General features: G+C 35.6%; 1 protein-coding gene across 2 annotated transcripts in view; it reads right to left on the bottom strand.

Annotated features, from left to right (window-relative positions):
* LOC126271222 (argininosuccinate lyase) overlaps window positions 1–12669 on the bottom strand; it is an 83823-nt gene that overhangs the window by 15502 nt on the left and 55652 nt on the right. For both annotated transcript variants that reach the window (XM_049974134.1, XM_049974133.1), the window contains exons 7-8: window positions 10453–10646; window positions 304–503 (exon numbers count right to left, since the gene is read on the bottom strand). In XM_049974134.1, coding sequence (XP_049830091.1) covers window positions 304–503; window positions 10453–10646 — 394 coding nt within the window. The remainder of the gene's footprint in view (window positions 1–303; window positions 504–10452; window positions 10647–12669) is intronic.

Below are 12669 nucleotides of genomic sequence, written 5' to 3' on the forward strand. Positions count from 1 at the left end.
ACTCGTATTTTAATAAACTTAACAGTGTTGCCATAAATTTTCACATTTTATGATAATACATAATTTGCATTTATGTTACAAACTGATAAGTAGCACTAGGGGCTCCGCAATATTAAAAATTGATTAAAAATGTAATTACACCAAAGTTAAAAGTGGTTTTTATTAATTGTAAACTCTCAGTAACAAGACTGTCAATATGCATTTATCCACTAAAAGGCACAATTTCTTCACTGCAAGCATTTACTTTCAACAAATGGCAGGGACTCTATACAACAAATTTTAATACCACATTACTTTACTCACATGTCCAAAAATGCATCCAGATTTCCCTCTAATGAGTTCAAGGCTATCTGGATTCTTCTTCTGTGGCATTAGACTGCTCCCTGTTGCATAAGCATCACTTAATTTTACAAATGCAAATTCTTCACTGCTGTATATTATGAGATCTTCAGCTAGACGACTTAGATGAATGGCTGTTAATGTTGACCAGAATAAGAATTCAGCTGTTTGAAATGAAAAATAAGAGAAATATGTTAATCCCAGATCACTATTGTTTCTTCATATACTCTTTTATTAAATGAGAAACTTTCTTGGTTCAAAGACCTGTCATTTGCATCCTTTTTTGTATTTGTATTTGTTGCAACTTTTATGCAAAATTTTTTGTCCACATTTCAAATATGTTATTACATACAACTGATTACTCACTATCATTAGTGCTCATCTCTGTAGTCACCAGATGGAACATATACAGTGAGCTGAATGAGAACTGTGACCTACCAGACAGCTCATATTTTTAAAACAAATAAAATTTAATTTTACATTGAGGAATCTCCATTTACCCACAACAAAAAGACACTTAAATAGTTTCTACCTTAAAATCTTAAAGCAAAGCCAAATAAAATGTTAAAGGGCTGAAATTCAGAGGAAGAGGGAACCATGCAAGCCACAAAATTTTATGAAAATAATTATATCTGCTATGTTATTAAGAAAAGTGAGATTATTGTGTAACAGGAGGAAGATGAATAGCTGCAGTGCAAGTTACCATTTTTATGAACAGTACTACAACAGCTGTGTTATTGGGAAAAATGAGATTCTTGTGCTAGAGGAGCAAGATAAGTTGAAGTAGGTTCATTGAACAGAATGCTGATGGAATTGACAAAAATATGTCACTGTTACCATTATGGAGTTATGCAGTGTTTACTCATAAAAAACGTATTCATATTCTGTGTGGTACCTATTGATAATAATATTATTCATGGTTGTATATGTATCTGTCCCTGGTGCAACATTTCAGGTCTTTCATCAGGAAACAACTGTTGAAAGTGAACAGGTATTTGTTAATAAATAATTTAGATGAAATGGTTATGACAAGAATAGATTGCTACTCCCTGTAAAGATGACAGCTGTGGGTTCACTTTAGACAGCCAGAGACAGTTGTCATGTGTGACTGAATTGTGCCTGCTTGTGTCAGTATGTATGTGTTTTTCTTTCTTTTCTGAAGAAGCCTTTGGCCAAAAGATAAGTGTGTAACCATCTTTTTGTTATGCCTATTTGCAACCCAATGTGTCATGTTTATGGTGAGTTGATATTACAGCCTGAACTTTCCATAGTTTAATCTAAACTAAAAGTTTTCTGACCATCCCAGATATATTTCACAACAACTGCAACCATGCGGGTTGTCTGTTGTAACCTCATTAGCTGTTCTAGCCATTTTCCTTGTTAAAATTTGGGTCTAAGATGTCTGTTGTCTATTATGGTTAAATGACCAACAACTCATCCTGTACTGTTCTGATAACAAAGTTTATAAATTGTGTAAGATTTGCAAGCATTAACTAATTTTCCCCACAACTGATTTTTACCCAGTCATATTTGAAAAATTGACATTTGACATGACCACATACTTCATATGCATAACCTTTCACATACTTAACTTTAAACAGTAGCCAACAACTTAGGTCTATAGTTTTGGATTTGGGGCCATGTATTAAAAAAAAAGTAAAAAAAAACGCTTCTTTTAATATTTATTCTGCAAACATATGTAATCAATTTTTATAATGTTGCAATTGTATTTAGCCATGATGTGTTGATCATTATGTTATGTTTTGTATTTATGTATTTGTATATTCCTGTCTCCTGCCATGGGCCTAAATAGCCTATTAATATGCAATAAATGATGGGTGGTGGTAGTGGTGATGATAATGATGATAAATAGAAATGAACTGAGTGATAATTCACTGGAAACTCTTGGTCCTGTGTGTAAATGGTGTTAGTTAGCTTCACATTCTGTGGATCATTTGCATGATAAATTCTAATGTGTGGAACAAATCGCCTAGTATTCACATCACATATTATTTTGTAAATATTCCTACATGCTGATCACTTACAAAGTGTGTGTATGTGGGAGGGAGGTTATGTGTGTGGGTGGAGGAGGATGGGTGGGTGTGGGTTTGGATCTAGGTGTCGATTTAATCAAAAAGGAGGCATAAAGATGTGTGTTGTTAATTCCTACCTACTACATGTTACAATAATAGAAATTCTTGAGTGAAACAAAAGTTGTCAAGGAGAAACTCTTTCAGTTTATTTCAAATTTTGTCTTCCTCTCTGTCACACAGTTTATATCACTGGGTAAGTGATCAAAAATTTTGCTTGCAGCATTGTGTACCCTTTTTTGTGCTAAAGGCATCCTTAGTATGGCATAATAAATGTAATTTTTTCTACTGGTGTTGTAGTTAAGTCCATCATAGTACATTTTGAACTGCAGTGGATTATTTGCAACAAACCTCGTGATGAAATAAGTATACTGTGAATCAGTAATTAAAATGCCTAGTTCTTTAAACAGATGTCTACAAGATAACATGTGTGAGCACCAAGTTTTATTTTTACAGCACACTCATGAGCAGTTAAGACTTTCTGTCTTAAAGATGAATTACCCTGAAAATATGCAAAATGTGCCAACTCACTGATTTGTCTCTCTTAAACATTGCAATGATTCGACGTGCAAATATGGCTGAAGTAAATTGTTTTAGGAGTTCCAAAATATTCTTTTTCCTGTTTAAATTTTCATCAATATGGACATTTAAGAATTTTGAAGTTTTCACGCTATTTAGTGTTTCTCACTGTACATTACACTTACTATTGGTGTATTATTTCTAGATGTGGGAAACTGAATATGTGAGACCATTCACAGAAAACTATACAGTGACACTGTTAAGAAGATTGTTTTCCATTTCTTGCATTGCTGTATGTGTGCTTGGATTGTTACAGCACTAATGTCATCTACAAAAAGAGCTAATTCTGCTCATTGTATATTAATGAAACATCATGTACATATATAAAGAAAACTTGTGGATCCAAGATAAAACCTCAAGGAACCCCACACATCATTTATTCACAATCAGGATAAAGTCTCCAGATTACATTGGTTGAATTAGTAAGTGCAACTGACTAGACTGTTTTGGTTAGATATGAATTTATTCATTGGTTGGCTATACAATCAGTCCCATAAAACCTCAGTTTATCTAGGAGAATATTATGTTTCACACAGTCAAAGGCCTTATATAAGTCACAGAAAATAACAACCATTCCTATTTTCTTATTTAATTCATGGGAAATTTGGTTAGTGAACATGTAAATGGTATTCTCAGTAGAGAAATTCTTCTGAAATTCAAATTGTGATTTACTGAAGATATTATTGTTGCTCACGTGAGATACTGCTGTACAATACATCACATTCTCAATTTTTTTGGAAAATATTATCAGCAGTGAAACAGGTCAGTAGTTATTGATGTCTTTCCTACCACCTTTCTTACATAGGGGTTTAACAATAAAAAATTTCAGACTCTTTGAAAAAAATGCCTTGAGCTAGTGATTCATAACACATTTCAGACAAGACAGTGTTTATTACATAAGAACAAATCTTTAGTGCTCTATGAAAAATACCATCAAATACTGGTGGGCTTTTGTTTTTTTTAAGAATATATAATTGCCCTAATTTCACAAGAAGATGTTGGTGATGAATGATTCACATGATGAATTTTATGATAGTTAAGTTTTCAACATGCTTCTGTGATTTTTCTGTTGAACTAGGTCCCTATATTTTCTATTATATTTAAGAAATGATTAGTAAATATATTTACTGCTTGTGACTCATCACTTAAAACCCTTCCATTCAATTGAATAGATTTCTGACATAGTGTGAATTATCCTCGATTTTTTAATAACTTTTGTTAGTGATTTTTAGTAGTAAATGAAACCAAAAACACCAACCAGTAGTAACAAAAGGTGGTTTTCTTCCATTTTTGACCATGGTTTTGATAGATGTAAGCCCATCTTCTTTAGAAATACATGTAATTAAAATTTGGAGTAGTGTTTGTAGTATGTAACTACTGCAGGATCTCTACTTGCTCTTGCCACCAGATACATTTCCTTTTTCCTTTCACAAGGTACTTTAGATCCTGTAGTGATCCACGAGTTTTTACATAGCTGTTTAATGTACTTTCTGATTACTTATGCAAAGAGCTATTTTCAAATATTGTTATGAATTTATCATGGAATAGATTAAATTTTATGTCTGCATTTAGTTTATCATAAATTTAATTCCATGACATCTGTTGTAAACAGCTCTTGAAAATATTTGTTCTGGAGTCATTAGTTATTCTAAGTGGCTTCCATTGAGGATTATCAACACTGTTAGGCAGTCAGGCAATAGTAGATGATGAGACAGATGCAGCAAAAGGAAAATAACCACTTTTGTGACATTTACGAGTTCCTAACCAGGAGCAAATTTTATTATATCATCTGTGTGCTTTAATAGTTTAGTTTCTTAAATTTCAGCGTGTAAATTTAATATCTAATAGCCAAAGTTCTCGCATTTTTGTTTGCGTCAGAAAGTAAACCAATTTTGTGACATATTACAAGTTCCTAATCAGGGGCAAATTATTTAGTTTCACCTGAGTGCTTCGGTAGTTAGGTTTTTGACTATCAGCATATTAATAGACACAGTTAATGTATTTTCATCAAGGTCTACAGCAGAGTTGAGCAACATGTGCTGATAGTCCGTTTATCTGCATAGTTTAATTTTCCACAGTCTTTAGTATGGACAGGGACTGCGATTGTTTTGTGCAGCTGCAAGCTGAGTTGGTGACACTTCACTCTCAACTTTAGGCTCTGATGGTTTCTGTTACACAGCATGAGGCTGGAGTGGATGGGAACCACTGTTTTGGGCCAGCCGCAGGAATCCAACGGACGTCCAGCACATCCGAGTCCTCCAATCGGTCCTCACCAGTGGCCAACCCAGTTACTGCTCGCACTGAAGCTGACCCCTCACCTGTGGTCGAGTGGGAGGTCACCCCAGGGCAAAGCAGGTGGTGAAAGACTTTCCAGGTGGCCAAACATAAGGGCTCCCCAGTTTGTCTGACAACCAGGTTCCAGGTGCTGTCTGTGGCTGACACCATCGCTGAGCCAGATGCTGTAACTTGTCCTGTTTCAGAGGAAACCATTCAGCCTGCAAGATCCACACAGTCACAGAGGGTGGGATTATTGGTAGTTCGGAGCTCCAATGTTAGGCACCTTATGGTGCCCCTTAGGGTCTTGACTGAAAATTAGGCTAAGAAAACCAATGCGCACTTTGTGTGCATACTGGGTGGAGTCATTCCAGATGTGCAAAGGATCCTCCCGGATGCCATGGAGAGTACATGGTGCAGTCAACTCAGGTGGCTGCTCACGTCAGTACCAATTATGTGTGTCACATTGGATCAGAAGAGATTCTCTCTGGTTTCAAGCAGCTAACAGAAGTGGTAAATGCTGCCACTCTTGCTTGCAAGATGAAAGCAGAGCTGACCATTTGCAGCATAGCCCTCAGGACGGATTGTGGACCTCTGGTACAGAGCCAAGTCCAGGGTCTGAATCAGAGGCTTAAACAGTTCTGCAACCATGTGGGCTGCAGATTCCTTGACTTGCGCCAGATGGTGGGTGGGGTTTGGGTTCCGCTGAATATGTCAGGTGTCCACTATACGCAGGAGGAGCTACATGGGTAGCAGGGGCTGTGTGGCATGGAGTGGGCGGTTTTTTAGGTTAGAGAGTCTCTGGAAAACACAAGAAGGGCTTCAGTCACAAAGGGTGCAAACTCAACACAGAAAGAACGTAGATACAGGAAACATTGGTATAACAGTTGTAAACTGTCGTAGCTGTGTTGGGAAAGTACCAGAGCTCCAAGAGCTAATAGAAAGCACTGATGCTGAAATCGTTATAGGCACTGAAAGCTGGCTAAAGCTGGATATAAGCTCAGCTGAAATTTTTACAAAGGACCTTAGAGTGTTCCGAAAGGATAGGCTAAACTCTGTTGACAGTGGGGTGTTTGTTGCTATTAGAAGTAGTTTAACTTGTTGCAAAATTGAAGTAGATACTTCCTGCGAGTTATTATGGGCAGAGGTCATTGTTGGCAACTGGAATAAAAAAAATAATTGGATCTTTTTACCGACCTCCCAATTCAAATGATACAGTTGCTGAAAGGTTCAAAGAAAACTTGAGTTTGATTTCAAACACGTACCCAACTCATACGATATAGTTGGTGGTGACTTTAATTTACCCTCAATATGTTGGTGAAAACACATGTTTAATTCTGGAGGTAGGCCTATGCATAAAATATCATCAAAAATTGTGTAAACGCATTCTCTGAAAATTATTTCAAGCAGTTAGTTCATGAGCCTACGCGAATAGTAAATGGTTCTCAAAACACACTTGACCTCTTAGCAATAAATCATCCTAAGTTAATAATGAACATCAAAACCGATCCAGGTATTAGTGAAGACAGGGTTGTTGTAGCAAGACTGAACGTTGTAGGCCTAATCCCCAATTCCTCGAAAAATAAGCAAAAAATATACCTATTAAAAAGTGAGATAGAAATTCACTTGACACCTTGCTGAGAGACAATCTCCACTCATTCCAAATTAATAACGTAAGTATAGATCAGATGTGGCTTAAATTCAAAGAAATAGTATCGTCTGCAATTGAGATATTTATACAAAATAAATTAACAGATGACAGAGCTGATCCTTCTCGATACACTGTTGCAGAAACAACGAAACAAACATGCCAAATTTAAGTAGATACAAAATCTGAAGATTGGAAATCTTTAACAGAAGCTCAGAATTTAGCGTGGACTTCAGTGCAAGATGCTTATAGCATTTTCCAGAACAAAACTTTGTCTCGAAACCTGGCAGAAAGTCCAAAGAGATTCTGGTCATATGTGAAGTATGTTAGCGGCAAGAAACAATCAATGCCTTCTCTGCATGATAGCAATGGAGATACTATTGAAGACAGCACTTCCAAACCAGAGTTACAAAACACAGCCTTCTGAAATGCCTTCACAAAAGAAGACTAAGTAAATATTCCAGAATTCGAATTGAGAACAGTTGCCAACATGAGTGATGTAGAACTAAATATCCTTGGAGTAGTGAAGCAACTTAAATCACTAAATAAAAGCAAGTCTTCTGGTCCAGACTGTATACCAATTAGGTTCCTTTCAGACTATGCTGATTTATTTGCTTCATACTTAACAATCATATACAACTGTTCGCTCGACAAAAGAACTGTATCAAAAGACTGGAAAGTAGCACAGGTCACACCAATATTCAAGAAAGGTAGTAGGAATAATGTCGATATGCAGAAGGATTTTGGAACATATATTGTGTTCAAACATTATGAATTACCTCGAAGAAAACGGTCTATTGACACACAGTCAACGTGGGCTTAGAACACATCATTTTTGTGAAACACAACTAGCTCTTTATTCACATGAAGTGTTGAGAGCTATTGACAAGTGATTTCAGATCAATTCCATATTTCTGGATTTCTGGAAAGCTTTTGACATTGCAGCACACAAGCGGCTCATATTGAAACTCCATGCTTATGGAATATCATCTCAGTTATGTAACTGGACTTGTGAATTTCCTGTTAGAGAGGTCACAGATCGTAGTAATTGACAGAAAGTCATCAAGTAAAACAGAAGTGATTCCTGGCATTCCCCATGGTAGTGTTATAGGCCCTTTGCTGTTCCTTATCTATATAAAAGATTTGGGACACAATTTGAGCAGCTGTCTTCAGTTGTTTGCCAATGACGCTGTCATTTATTGACTAATAAAGTCATCAGAAGATCAAAACAAACTGCAGAACAATTTAGAAAAATATCTGAATGGTGCAAAAAGTGGCAGTTAACCCTAAATATTGAAAAGTGTGAGCTCATCCACATGAGTGCTAAAAGGAACTCATTAAACTTCAGTTCCACAATAAATCAGTCTAATCTAAAAGCCGTGAATTCAACTAAGTACCTAGATATTTTAATTATGAACAACTTAAATTAGAAGGAACACATAGAAAATATTGTGGGGTTAGGCTAACCAAAGACTGTATTTTATTGGAAGAACACTTAGAAAATGTAACGGACCTACTAAGGAGACTGCATACACTACACTTGTCCATCCTCTTTTAGAATACTGCTGTGCAGTGTGGGATTCTTACCAGATAGGACTGATGGAGTACATCGAAAAAGTTCAAAGAAAGGCAGCACATTTTGTATTATTGCGAAATATGGGAGTGTTGCAGAAATGAAGGTGGTTCGATGAACCCTCTGCCAAGAGCTTAAATGTGATTTGCAGAGTATCGATGTAGTCTGGCATATTACAGCAAAGTATTCTTTTACTTTATTTTTGAATATCTGGAGATTTGGAGTTTCTTTTGGGATTAGCTTCTGAAACTAAAGTAAGTACTGTGTTTATTCAACAAAATTAAGATAAGACTGTTAGGTAAAGTAATCTTACTGCTTGATAAAATAAATAAATAAATAAAGATAATCACACATAGCCTATTCAGTTCTGTGAAATGTAGTCCTATGGGTATTTGTTGATGATAAAAAAAGTTTTTTCACTTTAATTGTGATTTGCAGAACCACAATACAGAATACAAAAATAATGTCAAAAAGATAGTGTGTTCTTGACTAAGTTGCAGAATTGGGATTCTGTATTGTATTTCATTGTATTTCAAATCTCTTAAACAGGTTCCCATCAGATACAAAAAGGAAAACAGGAGACCATTAATATCATGAGGAAATTTGAAAAACTAGGTTATCAGGCATGCGTTTTACAGATTACCTAATTGTAGTGATTGAAGCACTGAAGGTTTCTTGTAATTGTCTGACAAGTAAAATCATTCATTATAAACAAGCGTGTAGCTAAGTCACCATTTTGTAAATATGAAAATGCCTGTATGAATACTAAGTAAGTATCGTTAAAAGAAAAGCTAAAGGCCTTTATTCTATAAAATTATGCAAGTGCAGCCCTATTTAAAAAATCTCTTTTGATTGTTTTTTTTTTATAATAACTAAATCATGCATCAGACAGATTTAGTAGAAATGTTGATGAAAGGTACTAAAATGACAAACCAGGTGGGTAGAAGGTCTGCACCACAAGTCTAATGACTCAGAAGATGGCTGGATGATTGTCAGACAAAATTTTGAATATCATTGCAGTTCCATATTTTTATAAAAGCCACAGCATGACATGGAAACACAAAGATACTGCTATTTAGCACAATTGATAAAACGGCAGATGTCAAAGAATCAATCGTCATGTTAATTTGGTTATGTTAAATTTAGCCTGTACATGAACTAGTAATATATAGCAATATAGTTATTTTTATTATCAGTACAGTTTATATACTTAATTCATAATAGCTGCTCTTCTTTGTTAATGTAGGTTTTAACTCTGCCCATATCCTTAATGGTTTTTGCTCGGTGTTACAGTTTACAGAGTAGAATGATTGACTCACTGGCATCTTATTCTGGCAGATTATTGAAAAGCAATTAGTTGTGAAATTTTTGTGTGCTCATTTTATCACTTATATCCCCAGGACATGGAAAAATAATTAGTAAACACTTGAAGTAACTCTACAAGCTGTATAGTTGAATAGAACAAAGCTAATAATTTAGTAGTCTAGATAGAAAGTAGCACCAAAAGTGAAATTCATGAAGAACTTTATTTTAAGAACTTTATTTTTATTTTAAGAACTTCATTAAAAAAACGATGCAACTGATCATTAGTTAAACATAAGTTCTTGGAATACAGAAACCAAAATGTAAGATTGCCACCTATCTGCTTTTAAATGTGTGTAGAAGAAAGCCTAAAAAGAAAGTTGTTGCTCACATAATTTAAAACTGTGAAAGAGAATCCAGACATTCAGACTGTGAGATGTAAACACAATGAAAGGTCAGGAACAGGGATTTTCAGAATATTGTGAATGTTACAAAGAAAAAAAAGACATGATATGTTTGGACACTGATGCATTAGGTAGTGCTTATTCAACCTTTTTTCCAGGTCATTCTCACTCCCCTGTTAAGATCTAAAGCACAGTGTTTATAACATGCTTTATTGACAACTTGAAAGAAAAACAATTACTTACCAACAAAATCACGATCTGAAACAGCATGCATGCTGTTCTGTGATATTTTCATAAATCCCAAATTCTTCGCTAATTTTCCGCGATCTATGTCAAAAGGATTTCCTGCTAAAGCACCACTACCCAAGGGCATTACACTTGTGCTTTCAAATAACTGACATAATCTATCATAATCTGATACCAGACTCCAGGTGTGGCTATTATAAGAAAGGAAAAACGTTACTGTAAATGAGAAGCAGCTCATTTTAGGAACAAATATTACTTACTATTGTCTGCAACTCAAATTGCCACTTATTAATTTTATTTAACATTCAAGAAGAGCATACATTCTTATGTTAATTGCTAATGTTATGTGGAATTTTATGATTCATTTCGAGTTTACCCTATTTTCAAATAGTCAGGAAATGCTTGCAAGACATTAGTTTGAAAGCACGAGAACTGTTTATTCTTCTTTGAATGAAGTAATGAAACTAATAACATCTCTAGATGTCATCAACAATAGCATTACAGAGATCATACTTTTTTTACAGTATTTTCATACAATCATTATACATCTAAAACAGAAAAGTTAAAATCCTACAGTCTTGCATAATCTTGTTCATAAGGCAAGTAGTGACCAATATTGCACTAAAGAGCTGTTCAACTTGCTACTTAAAATTCCTTGAATACATGCAAATGCTTTGATTTAAAATTCAGGATTTTAGAAAGTTTGAAAACTTATACAATCTTAAACATTTAATGTAAGAGTATCGATTTGTTTTTTAAACTAATTATTTTTCAGAAGTAATAATTTTTGATCCACTGAACTTTTTGGTTCCTACTGTTAATGTGCAAAATTTTAATTAATTCACTCCATACACTACTAAGTACTTATTCTGCACAAGAGCTTCGCTGTAAGATTCCCTACTGATAAACCATAAGACTCATTGCCTTCTCCACAGCAGTTATATTGACCTTAGATATGTCTGCTGCCCAAATCCATAGCATAATGTCATAGTTCAGAGCTATAAAAATTGTCCACCATTAAACAGAGCTGATGCTTGACTTACAATAATGTTGAACGTCTATCTAGCAAGTAATTCTAATACATAGTACTGAGGTAATAGTGCTCCTCACTGAAGACTACAGGCAGGTACTATGGTTTTGTTAGGTGTGAGCGTAAAATCAACAGGTAAAGCATGGGAACTGTGGTGTCATCGCCAGACACCACACTTGCTAGGTGGTAGCCTTTCAATCGGCCGCAGTCCGTTAGTATACGTTGGACCCACGTGTCGCCACTATCAGTGATTGCAGACTGAGCGCCGCCACACGGTCTAGAGAGACTTCCTAGCAGTCGCCCTAGTTGTACAACCAACTTTGCTAGCGATGGTTCACTGACAATATACGCTCTCATTTGCCGAGACGATAGTTTAGCATAGCCTTCAGCTACGTCATTTGCTACGACCTAGCAAGATGCCATATTCAGTTACCATTGATACTGTGAATCATGTACTGTCAAGACCGATGTTCATCATTAATGGATTAATGTTAAGTATTCCACTAGCTACGTCCATTTTTCTAAATTCTAATTTCCTTGTCCTGTTCCAGACCTCACGCCAGCCTGGGTGAGCTAAAGTACGTGCCTTTCGGCCTCCTCTAGTAACACGGTGTTGGCTCTCCTGCCAACCACAACAGGAACAATGTAACAAATGACTTGTAAACGCTAAATATTTCCTTTATTGGAATGTTAACAGACAGAGTTAATTGCAAAATGCATTTACAGAAGTAAGTTGCCATGAACATGTCTATGAACAAAAACTCTAAACCTAGTCAATCCAGTAAACCCAATCACTCATGAAGGAGTTGGGAGTACACACAAGGGGTGCCTGCCATCCATATATGGGGAATTAGTTTACACAGTCTGTAAGGACAACATGAGTAATGTTGTTAATGTTCTTGAGACATGGCAAATGGTGCTAATCCAACACAGTGATCAAGGAAAAATACAAATAAAACTAAATGATCTATAAGTGTATCTAATCCAACACAGTGATCAAAGCAGAATAGAACTGCACATAAATGAACTTGAGGTACTGTACATGAAGCTAATCTAACACGGTTGGAGATTTCTGTCATTAATGCCTGCACATGTGGTGCTGCAATGGTTTTCAAACCTTGACACACTTTCTATAATGTAATGGATGCTGCAAAGCAGATACTCCATGTTCAGAACATGAGACT

This window comes from Schistocerca gregaria, chromosome 1 (genome assembly GCF_023897955.1).
Source record: "Schistocerca gregaria isolate iqSchGreg1 chromosome 1, iqSchGreg1.2, whole genome shotgun sequence".
Lineage (NCBI taxonomy): Eukaryota > Metazoa > Arthropoda > Insecta > Orthoptera > Acrididae > Schistocerca > Schistocerca gregaria.